Genomic DNA, 19147 nt, shown 5'->3' with positions numbered 1-19147 from the left:
TATTCTTGAAGCGATTAGGTACAATAATTACTTTTTAAATGAAAGTTCGTAAAAATTAACAATTCAAATTTTAGCTCGTTTTATGGAATGTTTATTACACTAGTCTCAAAAGTTAAAAAAAAAAAGGTTTTCTTCTCCGTTTACTAAACAACTTTGGAGACTTTTATTGAATTTGGTGTACAACCAAAAATTGTAATAAACAGAAGGAGTAATTTTGTGTACCATCATTAGGGATGTACACCAATTCTCTTGCCATTGTCTTATCCCTATTATCCCGGACTATTTTGTTATTGAATGTTTTGGTGTAAAGGGCTAAACGGAAGAAAGTTTGTGAAATCCCTTTCAACTCAACAAACAAATACCAGGTAAATTCCCTCTTAAATATTTTTGTCATTGTTATGTCAACGTATGTATGTAGTAATGATTGTTTATGTCAGCCAAGACTACTTTTTATCATAGTCATATATAGTCGTCATAATCATTGTCAAAGTATGTCGACTTTATGATAACCACGAACGAATAAATCCAGAAATAAACCCTTGAAATCCTTATAATAAAGTAACCTTATGTGTGTCTGTGTGTTTGTACCGAAGGATCTCGCTAACCGCTGAACCGATCGGGTTCTCCTTAACAGGGTAGCTTTTCATAGGTCCCAGGAAGGTTTATGACTCAAAAAAAATTTTTTTTTTAATTTTTTAACTAAAATTAAAAATTAGGGGGGGGGGGGCAACCCCCCCCCCCTACCCCCCAAAAAAAAAAATTTCGCCCCCCCCCCAAAAAAAAAATATTTTTTTTTAACTTTTTCTTTTCAAATCTAAAATAAGAAATTTGGTTATCAAATTCCACTATCCTCTTCTCAAGTGCCCCTAGAGGCCTCTAGGGGCGTAGCCGCTAGTTGCATATCTATAAAGTGCCAACAAATTATACAGGTATACTTTTAACAGCTAGTCTATTCTACAGGTCACATGTGTTTGTCTGTATGTCTTGTCGCATAATCTTGTATTTAACTTTAAAACCGTCATTTTCCCCCTTTCTAATATGTTAATGTATCAGCATAATGTCTTTCGAATTATTTCATGTCCCAAATGTCTAATGTCTATAAAAATTTATAAAAAAAAGGGCAATTTGTACATTCTGAGGGATAAATAGATAATATATCTTTCATAACAATTTTACAATTTATTATTTTATAGTATAACTACATTAAGACTGCCAATAGATAAAGTCCACATTGATAGTATGTCAGCCATTACCTCTTTTGTTCAATGCCATACGGTCTACATAGAGTGACGTATCGACATTAAATCAGCACAACAAGGGCTTTCCTAAAAATCACCCACACACACACACACACACACACACAAAATAGATCCAATTATTCTGGTTTAGATATATTTGAAGTAAATAATTGTTTCAAGATATATAAAATAAATATCTAACCTGAAAGGTCTCTGAAACTTTGTAGTAAACAAAGAAGAGAGGGCCATTTTCAAGTTCATATATCAAGGTTGAACCCAAAACTGTAGCGCAAAGTTGTAAATGTTCGGTAGTTGTAACTTGTTCGTAACTATGTCGGTCTGATTAGCTAAAATATAACTACAACAGCCATGTCAGTATTTTGTCAGCAATGAATCATTTATTTTTGCCATGAATTCGACATAGACCAATAAAATTTAATGTGGGCTATACATTACTGCAGATTTTGTCGACACTTCCCTTGTATGAAGAGAACAAATTATCAATTACGCCAATATGTGAACCCTTATTTCACCACCTTGAAATACAAAACCTTGAAGTCATTGTTGATCTTTCTAAATTTATCAAAACTTCTTAGATTCTTGTTTAGAGATGAGAAAACTTAAAATTGATAAATAATATTTTCTTTTCAAAATACACAAATCTTTAAAATAAATGCAATTTAATATATTTTCTTTTACTGATATTAATCATCCTTGTTATTATGGCAGGTATCCATCCATGAGTGTGGAGACGAAGATGTTCCTGGATATCTGCTGGTAATGAAGGGAGCTCCAGAAAGGATTCTGGCCAGGTACAACAATCTTTAATTTAAATGCAAGAACAGGATAAGATAAACAGAATTTGGTATATTTATCTTAAATACTAAAAGGGCAAGCAACGCTAACATTGTTGCGACAATCATCCTTGTTAAAATTCTGTACCAAGTTTGTTATTGTTTGTAATTTGTCAAATTATAATTCTCTTTAGTTCACTTTATACTTCATAATTGCTATAATTATATGATCAAATACATTAATTTATTTTCAACAAGGGAAAATTTTTAAAACTTTTTATGCTGATAGGGAAAAAGAAAAGGTATTTGTTTGGCAAAATTACTTTGTTAATATTCAAAATTAAAAATCTTAATTAAAAGATTAAAAACACCTAAGATATGTGGAAATCACTACAAATAGAAAAGTAGCCAAAAAGCTGCTTTAAAGCATGGATGTTATATATTTAAATTTATAAATTTGCTCCATAATTATAAGATCCAATGTTGACAAGAAAATTCAGATGTATACCTTTAATAGAAGCTAAGTAAATACTACGGACGGACAGGCAAAGTGAATTATAAAGTAGTTTCAATACAAAACAAGGATGACAACATCCATAAAAGCGAAGCACTGAAATGATAGGACAAACGGACATTAACACTTGTATAGTGTCTGAACTGAATAATCAGAATATAAAAGTATAATAGTCGAAGCAAAATTGTAAGTAAATTTGTTGAAAAACTGCTTGATACAGGATAATGTTTATGGACATACTTACATTCTCACGACTTGATTATAGAGTTGCTTCGCTTATAATATTGTTCTTTGTTGTCCCAGGAATTAATATACCAAAAATCAGATCAAACGGACATTTAGATCACATAAAAATTTGTTGTTAAAAAAGTAGAAAATCAACATGTTTAAAATGGACGTACGGACATTCTGGTAATGATTATATAGTTGCTACGCTTTCTAAATCGTACCTAACTTTTAGGGGAATCATCATGCAAAGTTTGAAATCGATAGGACAATTCTAACATGCCTAAATTAACGAATAAAAGCTATCTTTCTCGGACGGACGGACGGACGGACCGACCCTAATTATAGAATAGCTTCGCTTTAAAAAAAAACAATTTTTAGGTGTGCAACAATTATTATCAACAACGAGGATATAGAACTAACAGATGAATGGAAGGAGAAGTTCAACAATGCCTACCTGGAGCTTGGTGGACTTGGAGAAAGAGTTTTAGGTAATTTTATATTTGATTTAATGTATGTATGTTGTATATGTTCTTCTATATATTTTAATTTTTTAAAGCTTGAATATTTAAAATGTAAGTCATGAAGAGTCCATTTTAGATAGTTCAAGATAGTTTAGTTTATATTCCCTGTACCAATCAGCATCCATACAACACAAATTTGCCTGTTATTTAATTAATCTTTTGATATGTAAGACCTCACAGCTTATACCTACAATGAAATTAACTGGGGAAAAAATCATTAAATACGATATTATCAGCTGTCGTTAGGGGGCAACACATTGTAAAATTGACAACGTTTTATCTGTCCCCCAAATATTATTTTAGATTTATTTCGCTTGTTGGCTATACTTTAATACTAGCTCTCTCATCTTTATTTTAGAGTAATGGATTTAATGATGTATAGAAAATGACTTGCGTGTAAAATTAATGTTTTTTTCCCCCCCAACTAAACTTTTTATTATACTTTGTTTAGGTTTCTGTGATTTCAAACTGGACAAAGAAAAATTCCCCGACGGTTTTTCTTTCGACGCTGAGGACCCTAACTTCCCGCTGGAGGGATTAAGATTTGTGGGGCTGATGTCCATGATTGACCCGCCCAGGGCTGCTGTACCTGACGCTGTCTGCAAGTGTAGGTCTGCTGGTATTAAGGTAAGGGTCAATAACGGAATGGTAATCATACTTTGCAGGGCTCGGCAGCCGTGACTATGCCTCAAATTCAAACCCGTTAGGATGCTATACATTATTTTTTGAAGAAAGGGATTGTCATATTTGGGTCAGGTATTCCAGAAGATTCAGGAATATAAAATTTCCCTATAAATTACTGGTATTTTGATATTTTTATATAATCAATTTTTTCAGAAATGTATAAAATTAATTTGTTTCATTCTAGATCAATACTCTTAAAGCAGGGGCGTCCAAGCTTTTTATTTTGGGGGGGGTAAAAATTTTTTAGGGGGGGTAAAATGGCGCGCGAAGCGCGCCGCAAATTTTTTTTACTCCCCCCAAAATTTTTACCCCGGGGGTAAAATTTGCTTGGGGGGGTTAATTACCCCCCCTGAAATCTGTTGGCAGGGGTAAATTTAGTTTACCCCCCCCAAAATTTACCCCCGGGGTAAAATTTTTGGGGGGGGTAATTTAAATTTTATTAAATATATAGTATTAAAAATGCGCGCGAAGCGCGCAAAAATTTTTTTTATTAGAGATTTTTTATTTTGGGGGGGGGGGTATTTACCCCCCAAAAAATGTTTGAGGGGGTAAATACCCCCTCCTAAATGGTTGGGGGTGCCTACGGCACCCCCAGGGTAGGGGTAAATTTTGAATGGGGGGGGTAAAATGAAAAAAATTTTGGGGGTGCCTACGGCTCCCCCAAAATCGTTAGGGGGGGGTAATCGCCCCATTACCCCCCCCCCCCCTTGGACGCCTATGTCTTAAAGAATAAAAAGAAACATTTGGATCATATGAAGAAAATGAAGTCATTCCTAAAAAGGACAGAAATTCCCTTCCTTGGGTATAGGAAGGCTATTTACTTTCCTTTTTCTTACAAATTCTCAGTAAGGAAGGTGATTTCTGTCCACTATCTTACAAATTCTCACTAAAGGAAGGTGACCTCTGTCCACCATCTTACAAATTCTTCCTAATTCTTAGAAATTCTTCCTTTTCCTTACTATTACAACTATGCTTAATAAATCTACCTTATTTACCCAAATTCTCACTTATTCTCAGAAATTCTACCTTAATTACACAAATTCTCCCTTATTCTAAGAAGACCTACCTTATTCTTGCAAATTCTTCCTTATTCTAAGAAATACTTCCTAATTCTATGAAAATCTACCTTATTATAAGACATTCTTCCTTATTTTAAGAAAATCTACCTTATTCTAAGACATTCTTCCTTATTCTAAGAAAATCTACCTTATTCTAAGACATTCTTCCTTATTCTAAGAAATTCTTCCTTATTCTAATAAGATCTACCTTATTCTAAGAAATACTTCCTAATTCTATGAAAATCTACCTTATTATAAGACATTCTTCCTTATTCTGAAAAAATCTACCTTATTCTAATAAGATCTACCTTATTATAAGACATTCTTCCTTATTCTAAGAAAATCTACCTTATTCTAAGACATTCTTCCTAATTCTAAGAAAATCTACCTTATTCTAAGACATTCTTCCTAATTCTAAGAAAATCTACCTTATTCTAAGACATTCTTCCTTATTCTAAGAAATTCTTCCTTATTCTAATAAGATCTACCTCATTCTAAGAAATACTTCCTAATTCTATGAAAATCTACCTTATTATAAGACATTCTTCCTTATTCTGAGAAAATCTACCTTATTCTAATAAGATCTACCTTATTATAAGACATTCTTCCTTATTCTAAGAAAATCTACCTTATTCTAAGACATTCTTCCTTATTCTAAGAAATTCTTCCTTATTCTAATAAGATCTACCTTATTCTAAGAAATACTTCCTAATTCTATGAAAATCTACCTTATTCTAAGACATTCTTCCTTATTCTAAGAAAATCTACCTTATTCTAAGACATTCTTCCTTATTCTAAGAAAATCTACCTTATTCTAAGTAATTCTTCCTTTTCCTTACTAATTCTCTCTTATTTTCAGATAACCTAGCTTATTCTATGAAGTTCTTCCTTAATTCCCCTAATTCTTCCTTTTTCTCAGATAATTTTCCTAATTTATATTGGGATATCATAACTGAAATAGAGGTATAGAGAATATATAAATTCTGCCTTTTCACCTTCCTTATTCTCTCAAAATCTTGGTTTTTCTCACATATATTTCCTTATGTTTATTGGGATATCAGAACAAGATGTGTAGGATAAGTTTGGGTTGTATCTTTTGACCTGAAATATTTGTTTGTACTTTAGAGGAGGAACCCCAGTCTGGAAAACAAATATGAAATTATCTTAAGAAATAATAGTACATTCAGTATTTTTTTGGTTGTATCTTTTGACATTTAGTGTTTATGTTTTTAATTCATAAAATTATTGATAATATTAACATAATTTTACTGAGAAATAAACCTTATAATAACAGGATAGCAGAAAATAAGAACAGGAGTCTTTATAATCCTTCACTAGCCAACACATACAAATATTAGACCAAGACCAAAAAAGTAATAATTTCAAACAAATTTAAATATATTGTTTTTTTTTACTGATATTTTCTTCAATAACTATATGTAATTATCAATCCTTTTATAAAAGTAACAGGATGTTTGTCTGGGCTCCCAAGAGAAATTGCTTAAAGAAACCCAGCCAGAAACGTCGTAAGAAAACTCGCGTGCGATATATTGTATTTTATCGCCAATATCGTATTTACGATTTTTTGCGAAAATATAGTAAATATCGCCTAAAGTTGCTCACGATATCTTTGCTAATTTTGCGACAAAATCGTATTTACGATATTGGCGATATAGTCGTATATATCTTACGCGAGTTTTTGCTAAATTAGCGACAAAATCGTATTTACGATATTATGGTAAAAATATGGCAAAGTTCGTAGCTAAGTGGCGTCATCATTCATAAAAGACAAGTTCATTTTAAAAATGTATCTTAAAAAATACAAAAATTTAATTTACATTATTTAAATTTTTTAATGAAAGAGCGTTAAATTTTCTGATAATTCAAAAGATTACTAAATTAGAAAACATTATTTGTTTTTTAAATGTTGAAAATGAACTTGGCTTCAAACTTGCCAACTTATTTAGGCATGGAATTAATTTTATGTCAAGATTTTTAAATAAGGAACATTAGAAATATATTTACTTCTAGAATACTTAATATGAATGTATACATGTCCAAAGTCAAAAACTTTATGTTTGTGGATTGATGCTAATTCTTAAAATTAAAGTTAAATAAAAAAGTTGAAAACCCTTACGCGCGCGCATGAATGCCGCAAACTTAATTTGTCATCGGCGTGTTTAGGTTAATAGGTTCTTTTTTAAAAAATTCTCGGAGATCGGTTTTTAATAAATGCCGCGTTTTTTCGACAATTTTTTAGACATTGACTGATTGAACGAAGACGATGGGAGAGTATACAACATAAGATTTCAAAATTTTAAAATTATTTTTTTTATCCATTTGTATTATGTCTAATACAACTTAAATCCATTTTCGCTGCATATTTATTAATGCGTCTTTTTAGAGCTGTGTTAGACATTATACAAATAGCTAAAATAATAATTTAAAATTTTAAAAACTCAAGTTGTATACTCTGTTAAAATCGTACGGGGCATTGATCTTCAAGATGGAATAAGGTTTTTAGCAGAGTATACAACTTAAGTATTCAAAATTTTAAAATTATTATTTTGGCCATTTGTATAATGTCTAATACAGATCTAAAAAGATGCATTGATAAATATGTAGCGAAAATGGATTTAAGTTGTATGGCTAAAATATTAATTTTAAAATTTTAAATTCTTATGTTGTATACTCTCCCATCGTCTTCGTTCAATCAATCAATGTCTAAAAAATTGTCGAAAAAACGCGGCATTTATTAAAAACCGATCTCGGTGATATTGACTATTTAAAAGAAGTATATTTGTATTTTTAAATAAAAATAAAGCTTTTCTGTAATATTATTCGGTCCGTCCGTGGCCGTCTGTCCGTCCGTTTGTCTATGAAGTTGACTTATTTAATGGAATTGTGTTAATTTTGTCAGTGATATTGATCTTAATTAGAAATATTTTTTTCTTCAATTTTTAAGATTTTCATAAGAAATGTAAGTATGTTTCTAAACCTATTTCATCCCTATACATACTTACGTTAATCATTCCCATATTCATTATTGTAACATCTTATCCTTTAAAATTATTTCAGAACGACAATGTACAGTCTACAACGTATTTCTAACCATAATTGTATAAAGATTGAATTGTTTAGCGCGTCCAGAAGGGGCGTGTCAGAGATGCAGCTAGCCAGGTACCCAAAGTTTTAGTGTCTTTTATCTAATTTTTATTGGTTTGGTTTATTAAGTTTAGTGTCCAAACGTTACAACTATTAATTGTAATCTACAGAAGGGGTAATTTTGTGTACTATTATTGGTTTTGTACATTAATTTATCAACCATTATTGTCTTATCCCTTTAGAAACCTGCAATTTTATACCTTTTTATTTGATGGTTAGCTTATACCGAAGGAGGGATAGGACATTTTGGTTGTTAAAATGATCTTTCAAAAATTAGGTACTCAAATTTTCAATACATATTAAAAAAAAATTTGTAAGAGGATAATACCTTAATACCAGTTTTGCTTCCTTTGCGACTATAACAAAACTATTTTTATTCTATGATTTTTTTATTTTGATATCGCGGAAAGCTGTCTATAATACTATTCAACAAATAAATATTACCATATAGTTTTTAAAATACTATTTTAGGCATGTCCTTTATGGAAATTATTATTATTTCCAGTATGGCTTTGAAACTGTTTAATATCCACTTCTCATTCATACTGAAAAATCATCTTTAGTATCGCATTGCAGACAGTTTTCCTTTAATATGAAAATAAAAATCATAACCATCGGCCCCTTGGGGTTAATAAAATGGCTTTATTCTTTCATTTTAATCTTACAATTATCAATTTCAACATCCACAGAAAGCTGTCTATACTACGATGCAATAAATAACTATTATTAACATATTTTTTTTATTTTAGAATAAGAGAGCGGACAACAAACAGACAAACTTTTAAATATCAAGAGCCAAGGGTTACAAGAACGCTGGATAATTCTATCATTATAGGATTTATTTTACAGGTAGGTTTTTTTTATAATGACTGTAAATTATACTTATACCCAAAGTTTTATAACAACGTAACCTTATACGTTGGCTCTTAAACTTTAGGTACTTTTATTGAGTGTTGATTGTTTGGTTCCCTAACTTGTAGTGTCCAAACTTTTCAACCAAACCTTTTAATCTACAGAAGATCTTGTCTATCATAATTTATCGGAAATTGTCTTATCCCTTAATACCAATTATACGTTATCTTATTCATTGGCTCTAAAACTTTGGATTTGAATAGTTTGTTTCGTAACTATCGGCGTCCAAACTTAATTAATCAATTAACAAATAGGGTAACTTTGTGCATCATCATTGGGGATGTACATAAATTATCGGCCATTGTCTTATCCCTTTAGATCCCTGTATAAGTGATCTTTTTTTCTGACCAAACCTAACTTCCAGTGTTGTATCGTTGTCCCTCTCCATCCTTAAACTTTTCAACCAATAACTTTAATCTACCGAAGAGATTTTATAATCTTATCACTAGATATCCCTGGGCCTGAAGAATGGTAAGTGTCCCAAATCACAATAAAACTAATCCTTATTATTTTAGACCGGACCTAAGTTGCAGTGTGTAACCTATAGTGTATAAACTTATCAACCAATGACTTGTTATTTCAGACCTAACATAACTTCCATGTTTTTCTGGTCCACCTTGTCCATCTGTCCCGGAGAGGCGCGTCAGAGACTCAGCTAGCCAGGTACGTACCCAAAGTTTTATTATAACAAGGTACCCAAAGTTTTGTATTAACAGCTGTTAAGAGCAATTTTAGAGACTTATTGAATGTAGATTAGTTAGTCCAAACTTTACAATCATTAATTGTAATCTACAGAAGGGGAAATTTTGTGTATTATCATTGGGGATGAACATCAATTTATCGGCCATCGTCTTATCCCTTTAGATACCTGCCATTTCAAACTTTTTAATTATTTGAGGGATTGGGGCTGGGAGGGATAGGACAGTGGTAGTTAAAATATTTTTCATAAATAATTATTTATTGTCTTATCCATTAAAAGAGGGGAGGGGAGAATTGTTATTTTAGTTAGCTACAAGTTTCACTTTATTAGAGTAATAAAAAATCTGGTATAACATCCAAGTAATAATATATGTATTTTGGTTCATCAGGGAGGGAGGGAACAATGTACAAAGAAATTATCAGTACCCAAAGTTTTTATATCAAATTATATTTCAGATGTATCCGTATTACTGCGGGTTTGCCTGGGGAGTTGACCCTTTGGTTGGATCCGCTAGAGGTCAGCAAAAGGATCGGAGAGAATAGGTCTGTCTGTGTGCTCTATGAGTCAGGTACGTACGGATTAATTTTATTATTGTTGAGTGGCTAGGCCGCATATCCTTACATGAAAGTAACAGTGTGACTGTTTGAATATGTATACTTATTTAAAAGTAACATGATGTCTGTCTGTCTGTTTATATGTACGTGCGTACTATTTTATAGAGTGGCTACGCCTCAATGTTTCCTTTATATAAAAGTAACAGGGTAAATGTCTGTCTGTGTATATCTATGTAAAAGTTTGGGTACCAGTAAAAATCACAAAAGAAATAGGAGACAATGGGCTGTTTATTACACTAGTCCCCGAAGTTTTCTTATTCGTTGACTTATAAACTTTGAGGATGTTAGTCAATTTGATTCGTTGATTCATTAAGTTGAGTGATCAAACATTTTAACAACTAATTTTAATCTAAAGAAGGGGTAATTTTGAGTATCATTTATGGGGTTGTACATCAATTTTTCGTCCATTGTCTCATCCCTCTAGATACCTGTTAATTTACTCTCCAAAAATTTTTGTCGTAAGTTAAATAAAAACTTAAAAGGGGGACGTAACTGAAGCTTTTTTGATGCAGGGGGGGGGGGGGTTTCTCTGGAACCACTTGATGAACCGTGTAAATTTTTTGGACTTAAGCTTTTATGGGTATGAGCATCTTATGGTATCAAAGTCAACCCCCACCCCCTAGCCCCACGGGGCTTAAAAACCCTCTAAAAATTAACCTAACCTTAATTTTCTCAGAAACCATTTGACTAATAGGGATGATTTCTTAAACTTAAGCTTTTATGGTTATAAACTAACTTCTAGTTTAGAAGTTACCCCCCTGCCGCCAACCCCCAGCCCTCCGGGGCTCCAAAAAAACCTAAAAATGAACCTAACCCTAATTTTCTCAGAAACCATTCGACCAATAGAGATGATTTCTTAAACTTAAGCTTTTATGGTTATAAACTAGCTTTTGGTCTAGAAGTCACCCCCCTGCCGCCAACCCCTAGCCCTCCTGGGCTCAAATAACCCTCCAAATGAACCTAACCTTAATTTTCTCAGAAACTATTTGACCAATAGAGATGATTTCTTTAACTTAAGCTTTTATGGTTATAAACTAGCTTTTGGTCTAGAAGTCACCCCCCTGCCGCCAACCCCTAGCCCTCCGGGGCTCCAAAAAACATAAAATGAACCTAACCTTTATTTTCTCAGAAACTATTTGATCAATAGAGATGATTTCTTAAACTTAAGCTTTAATGCTTATAAACTAACTTATAGTTTAGAATCACTCCCCTGCCTCCAAACCCTAGCCCTCCGGGGCTCCAAAAAACACTAAAATGAACCTAACCTTAATTTTCTCAGAAACCATTTGATCAATAGAGATAGTTGCTTAAACTTAAGCTATAATGCTAATAAACTAACTTCTAGTTTAGAAGTCACCCCACTGCTGCCAACCCCTAGCCCTCCGGGGCTCCAAAAAAAACCCTATAAATGAACCCAACCTTAATTTTCTCAGAATCCATTTGATCAATAGAGATAATTTTTCAAACTTAAGCTTTTATGGTTATAAACTAATTTTTGGTTAAAAAGGGGCCAACCCCTAGCCCTCTGGAGATAAAAAAAACCCGAAAAAATGAACCTAACCTTTATTTTCTCAGAAACCATTAGAACAATAGAGATGATTTCTTAAACTAGAACTTTTATGCTTATAAACTAACTTATAGTTTAGAAGTCACCAGCCTGCCTCCAACTTCTAGCCCTATGGGGCTCAAAAAACCCTAAAATGAACCTAACCTTAATTTTCTCAGAAACCATTTGATTAATAGAGATGATTGCTTAAACTTAAGCTATGATGCTAATAAATTAGCTTCTAGTTTAGTTGTCACCTCCCTGCCGCCAATCCCTAGCCCTCCTGGGCTCAAAAACCCTAAAAATGAACCTAACCTTAATTTTCTCAGAAACCATTTGATCAATAGATATGATTTCTTAAACTTAAGCTTTTATGCTTATAAATTAACTTTTAGTTTAGAAGTTTTTTTAAGCCTCTGAGGGCTAGGGGTTTGCGGCAGGGGGGTGACTTCTTAACTATAAGTTAGTTTATAAGCATAAAAGCTTAAGTTTAAGAAATCATCTCCCTTGATCAAACAGTTTCTGAGAAAATTAAAGTTAGGTTCATTTTTAGGATTTTTAAGCCCCGGAAAGCTAATGGTTGGCGGCAGGGGGGTGACTTCTGAACTAAAAGTAAGTTTATAATCATAAAAGAATTAGTTTAAGAAATCCTCTCTATTGATTAAATGGTTTCTGAGAAAATAAAGGTTAGATTCATTTGTAGGGTTATTTGAGCCCCGGAGGGATAGGGGTTTGCGGCAGGGGAGTGACTTCTAAACTATAAGTTATTTTATAAGCATAAAAGCTTAAGTTTAAGAAATTATCTCTCTTGATTAAATAGTTTCTGAAAAAAATAGGTTAGGTCAATTTTTAGGGTTTTTTGAGCACCGGAGGGCTAGGGGTTGGCGCAGGGGGGGGTTGACTTCTATACTAAAAGTTAGTTTATAAGCATAAAAGCTTAAGTTTAAGAAATCATCTCTATTGATTAAATGGTTTCTGAGAAAATTAAGGTTAGGTTAATTTTAGGGTTTTTTGAGCCCGGGGGGCCTAGTGGTTGGCGGCAGCGGGTAACTACAAAACTGAAGTTAGTTTATAACCATAAAAGCTTAAGTTTAAGAAATCATCTCTATTTGTCAAATGGTTTCTGAGAAAATAAAGGTTAGGTTCATTTTTATTGTTTTTTTTTTATCCCTGAGGGCTAGAAGTTACTTTATAACCATAAAAGCTTAAGTTTAAGAAATGATATCTATTGGTCGAATGGTTTCTGAGAAAATAAAGGTTAGGTTCATTTTTAGGGTTTTTTGGAGCCCCGGGGGGCTAGGGGTTGGCAGCAGGGGGGTGACTTCTAAACTAGAAGTTAGTTTATTACCATAAAAGCTTAAGTTTAAGAAATCATCTCTATTTGTCAAATGGTTTCTGAGAAAATAAAGGTTAGGTTCATTTTATGGTTTTTTTTTGATCCCCGGAGGGCTAGGGGTAGGCGGCAGGGGGGTGACTTCTAAACCAAAATTTAGTTTATAACCATAAAAGTTTAAGCTTAAAAATTCATCTCTATTAGTCGAATGGTTTCTGAGAAAATTAAGGTTAGGTTCATTTTTAGGGTTTTTTGGAGCCCCGGAGGGCTAGGGGTTGGCGGCAGGGGGGTGACTTTTAAACCAAAATTTAGTTTATAATCATAAAAGCTTAGGTTTAAGAAATCATCTCTATTGGTCGAATGGTTTCTGAGAAAATTAAGGTTAGGTTCATTTATAGGGTTTTTTTTTGAGCCCCGGAGGGCTAGGGGTTGTCGGCATGGGAGTAACTTTTAAACTAGAAGTTAGTTTATAACCATAAAAGCTTCAGTTTAAGAAATCATCCCTATTGGTCAAATGGTTTCTGAGAAAATTAAGGTTAGGTTCATTTTTAGGGGGTTTTTGAGCCCCGGGGGGCTAGGGGGTGGGGGTAGGGGGTTGACTTTGAAACCATAAGATGTTCATACCCATAAAAGCTTAAGTCCATAAAATTTACACGGTTCATCAAGTGGTTCCAGAGAAAACCCCCCCCCCCCCCTGCATCAAAAAAGCTTCAGTTACGTCCCCCTTGTAAGTGGATGGGGGTAAATATTCTTCCTCTCTCCCCCTCAATCTTTTCACAGGAAAATAAAGTAAAATTAAGTGAAATTTAAAGTAATAGGTAATATTTTTTTATTTATATAATCTCCCCTCTTGCATATTCTTTTAGTTTTTTACACCAAGGAGGGGAGAAAACGGTTGGACACTTAACTTAATGAATTAACCAAGTCCCCAAAGTTGTTTAACAAACAAATAAGAAAACGTCATTATAAAATATTGGGGACTAGTGTAATAAACAGCCTAATGTCCTCTCCCTCTCTGATATTAATCCTCTCTTTTTCTTTCCTTCTCTGCGGAAGCGTCTTTCATTACAGTGACTTCATTTGGGACAAATGTCATACTAAAAATTTAACAATCTAATCCTGTTTTAGTTTTGGATACCGGAAGGCCATTGGTTTCAAGAACGCTGAATAATTCTTTTATCAAAGGATTTATTTAATAGGTAGCTTTTTATTTATTTTTTTTTATCAATTTTTCTTCTATTGAAATTGGCCTTATCCCTTAGGGTCCCTGCAACTTCTTAAAATACATCACAGTGCCTTCGAAGGTGCTTTGACTTTAGTGTCAGAACCTAAATTGGGACATAGCGCATTTCATTACCCTAAGTTAGGTAACTTCATTTCTCTTTTCAATAAAATCTAAAATGCAGCGGTTTTTGAGAAAATTAGATTTAAAAATTTCAAGTTCAATTTTCACCCACTAGTAGTTACCGCAAAATCATGACAAGAAAAGCAAAGATTATTTATTTAAAATTTTGAACAACTTTGCTTTTATAAAGTCAGTCACAAAACCTCTCTATATATGATTTATTTAAGGCTGAATTTCAGTGACCTTAGCAAAGCAATTGATAAAAATGGCCATTAATTAACTCACTTCAGGAGTGGTTTTATGAAGAACATTATAAAAGCAAAGTTGTTCAAAATTTTAAATAAATAATCTTTGCTTTTCTTGTCATGATTATGCGGTAACTCCTATTGGGTGAAAATTGAACTTGAAATTTTCAAATTTAATTTTCTGAAAAACCGCTGCATTTTAGATTTTATTGAAAAGTGAAATGAAGTTACCTAACCTAGGGTAATGGAATGCACTATGTCCCAATTTAAGTTCTGACACAAAAGTCAAAGCACCTTCATTTGCACTGTGACATATATTAATATTAATTCAGATGCCTGAGAATTTATTGTCAGATTATTGATAAGAAATTAATGATAAACATTTGTGATGTACATTAATTTATCGTCCATTGTCTTATTCTTTAATAAATTAGAATCCTTTCATACAGAAATTTTATTTTTCTAGGTGCGGATGAAGGAAGATAGCTAGGTTTTAATGGAATTTCTCAGTCCATCCAGTCAGGTACATAGATAGTAATTATGTAGTTATCCAAATCTTAAGCTGCTGAAAAACATTACTATTTTACATAATTCTAGCGGCTACGCCCCTATTTTAATTTTAATTTAATAAGCAATTTTGTTGTGGTTCAGATAGACACATAGAGATTCTGTTATTAATATATTATTTTTTTTTTGGGGGGGGGATTCTAGGGGCGCTTTCTCTTCCCTTTCTTCATTCTTGTTGCAAATTAAATATTTCTTTTATTCTTTTCCCCGAAAAAATGAACCTTACAAGGTCTTTAGAGAAACCCTGTAAAGGAGAATCATATCAGTTCAGGGGTTAGCGAGATCCTTCGGTTGTACAGACATCGTGTTACTTTATTGTAAGTATATAATTTAAGGTTGAGGAAGGAGATGGTATGGTGTAGGAGAGGCTGGACAGGCTGTTGACAACCAGGTATATTCGATGGATTAGAACCAGTTTTTCGCCATACTATCCGCATAATGTTCGCGGAAAGCTGTCTACAATACGATGATATAAAATATAAAACTTAGGGATCTAAAAGGGTTAAGACAATGACCGATAGATTGATGTACATCCCAAATGTTAAGACACAAAACTACACCTTTTATAGAAAACAATTATTAGTTAAAACGTTTATTAATTGTTAATATTTTTTCAGAGAAGCAACCCAGAGGCCTTGGTCGTGGGAGCCACCACGGTTCATTTAATTCTTGCCCCTAAGCTCTGTCCGTACAACCGGAGCCCAGGTGGTGGCGGAGTATGATGGAAGTCATAGGGATAACATCTCCCTAATGTGAACTCTGTGACCTAAAATTCTCCTTGTGACATTTATTACCTTATAGGTAATGAATATGAAAAGTGAAATTCTATCTGGAAGTGTTTAGTGACAGTTAAATTTCATTAACCTACAGTTTCAGTGCTTCGCTTTTATGGATGTTGTAAGCCATGTTTATAAGAAAACTAATTAAAGAACTTACCTAGACAAATAAAACTTTGCATTTTAAAAAAAAATTCCAAATGATAAAAACAATAAATTGTAACTTACAAAAACAAACAAGAAAAAGTCTTCCCTAGAAATCTGAAATTTTTTTAAGCTTTATGTAGAAAATGAAATTAAAACCAGTTTTGTTCGACCCAAGGGGCCAAAGGCCCTCGATAACAAAGCTTGTATTAATTTATATTTATTTTAATATTCGTAGAAAATTGTTTATAGTATGATGCCATATATGCTTTTTTAAGGATCGGTCCGTCCGTACGTCCATAACGTTAGCTTTTCTGTTAATTTAGTCATGTTAAAATTATCCTATCGATTTTAAACTTTTCATGATTCCATTTTAAACATCTTGATTTATAGCATTTTAACAACATTTTTTTATTTGTCATTATGTCCTTTTACAGTTTCTGTATTTATGGAGTTTTTTTAACTTTACATAGAATGTTGTCAAATCATTTATATTTTGTATATTCAGTTATGACACTCTTCTAGAGTTAATGTTCGTCTGTCATACCGTTTAATGCTTTGCTTTTATGGATGTTGTCACCCTTTATTTGTAAAAATAATGTAGCCTTTTTTTAAAGTAACACTCATGTATAAATAGGTTTGTTCTGGATTATGTGTCCTATCAATTTCAAACTTGGGAGCAAAGAAAAACTTAAGTTATTGAATAATACTTTTTTCAGTAATTAAGAGATATTTTTTTGGTCTTGCTGTTATGGATGTTGTCTTGTTAGTAAATGTTCTAATATATTTAAAGTTTATTATGAAAGAAAATGTCATACAGTATCCTTTTTTTGTATATGTTCTTTGAATCTTTGAATAAATATTAAATAAATTATTATCTGATTTTTTTAACCAGCTACTCGCCAAATTCGGAAAGCAATCGTATGCGACTTTATCGTAAATGTAGCTATTGTATCGTGTACGAGTTATGCGATTTAATCGCGTTTATCGTTTAATTGACCCCCATAAATACTCGCGACATTGATGCGATATCGCTAAATGTCGTAAAAAATGCGTCAATGCCATAACGAAACTGCTACGAAACTGATGCGATATCGCGTACGATACTTACGATATCACTTACGAGTTCGTAGGTGTATCGCGCAGCTCTAAGTACCTTTTCGACCACTTATCGTAACATATCGTCAATGTGCATTGGACGACTATTTAGCGATATCGTAAGAACTCGTGCTCGATTGCTACACGATATCGTGCGCTATAGTAGCGCGATAGTGATGCTACTTTCTGGCTGGGAAAAGTTCCTACCCTACCCATCAGAAAAAAATTAATTTCCTGGTCAAAAATAAAATACCAGGCTTAGAGTCAGACATTTTTATTTGATTAATTACCCTAAATGTCCATGGAAGCCTCTAGTGGCGTAGCTGCTAGTCTCAACCAATGTAATGTTTTTTTTCACATTCCTATTTATGTGGTACAAACTCTATAGAAGGTTGGCAACTTATTTTTTTCGCCGGAAGTGATTGAACTCAAAACAGCTGATAATTATGAAATCAATTCAAGGGCGTACATTGAAGTTTTACTATTTAACCAAAAGGGGGGGAAAAGTTTAATAAATAGACAATAGAAAAAAAATAAATAGAAAGTTGTAATTGATTAATTAAACTTGGAAATTAAAATCATTTTACCGGCCATTATCTTATCCCTTAGATCTTGAAGACTGGTTTTCACACATTATCCACCCCATAAACTGCATACGGAAGCAAAGGTTTTCTATAATTAGGGTCGTTCCGTCCATGTGTTAGCTTTTTTCGTTTATTTAGACATTCAAAACTTTTACATTTTACAACTTTTTGTATGAAACTAGCGGCTGCGTCCCTAGCCTTTGGTGGCTTTGTATTTCAATGGGTAGAAAAGAGCAGAATAGACTAAAACCATCCCTAGACTTAAATTAAGATAAAAAAGTTGCCTAAAACCATCCTGTACCTATGTAAAGGTTCTCTACAATGGAGAACCTAATCGGTTCAGCGGTTAGCGATATCCTTCTTTACTTTTTATAATTGGAATAGCGGCTGCGCCCCTGGCATCTAGTAGACTCTTTCTGTTGAGGGGTAAGGAGGTGGAAGAAAAATAGCCTAAAACCATCCCAAGGCTTAAATATAAAATAGCCTAAAACCATCCCGGGACCTATGGGAAGGTTCTCTACAATGGAGAACCTAATCGGTTCAGCGGTTAGCAAGATCCTTTGTTACAGACCAAAAAAGGCTTACTACTTTATATAATACTAGCGGCTACGCCCCTAGAAGCCTCTAGGGGCACTGCACTGGTAGGAGAAGGAAAAGTCGACCTCATCCTATTTTAAATTTGAGTTTCCAAAGAGTTATAAAAATAATTTTTTGGGGGGAGAGGGAGGTTAGGACACCCTCTCGAAAAATAGTTTAAAACCTTCCCAGGACCTATAAGAAGCTTCACTGTAAAGGAGAACAATATCGGTTCAGCGGTTAGCGAGATCCTTTGGGACAGACAACAAACACTTACTACTTTATATAATAGGACTAGCGGCTACGCCCCTAGAGGCCTCTAGGGATACGTAATTTTTTTTCTCTTATCAATCTATTTTAAAATCAGCTATTTACCAAAAATATTTTTTCGCTGATAGATTGTGTTAGTTATGTTTTTTTCCCGGGACATATGAGAAGCTACCCTGTTAAGGAGAACCCGATCGGTTCAGCGGTTAACAAGATCCTTCAGTACAAACTTACAAAC

At 33.1% G+C, this 19147-nt stretch overlaps 1 protein-coding gene and 1 long non-coding RNA gene across 3 annotated transcripts in view; both read left to right on the top strand.

The window, feature by feature from the left end:
• LOC145334618 (sodium/potassium-transporting ATPase subunit alpha-like) overlaps window positions 1-19147 on the top strand; it is a 91910-nt gene that overhangs the window by 59236 nt on the left and 13527 nt on the right. Inside the window, exons 16-19 of the mRNA XM_080180152.1 lie at window positions 311-365; window positions 1968-2050; window positions 3153-3262; window positions 3747-3922. Coding sequence (XP_080036278.1) covers window positions 311-365; window positions 1968-2050; window positions 3153-3262; window positions 3747-3922 — 424 coding nt within the window. The remainder of the gene's footprint in view (window positions 1-310; window positions 366-1967; window positions 2051-3152; window positions 3263-3746; window positions 3923-19147) is intronic.
• LOC145334637 (uncharacterized) lies at window positions 7804-17258 on the top strand. 2 transcript variants are annotated; one of them, XR_013884896.1, is made up of 8 exons: window positions 7804-8217; window positions 8952-9051; window positions 9630-9777; window positions 10270-10382; window positions 14436-14506; window positions 15364-15420; window positions 15800-15855; window positions 16082-17258. It is a non-coding gene; the product is annotated as an uncharacterized LOC145334637 (long non-coding RNA). The 2 variants fall into 2 exon arrangements; XR_013884897.1 differs by having other exon boundaries at window positions 7828-8217; window positions 9698-9777.

Source organism: Acartia tonsa, chromosome 2, assembly GCF_053477335.1.
Source record: "Acartia tonsa isolate MP-2025a chromosome 2, ASM5347733v1, whole genome shotgun sequence".
Lineage (NCBI taxonomy): Eukaryota > Metazoa > Arthropoda > Copepoda > Calanoida > Acartiidae > Acartia > Acartia tonsa.
Note: the sequence above shows the minus strand (reverse complement) of the source record. Positions and strands in the feature narration are given on the sequence as shown.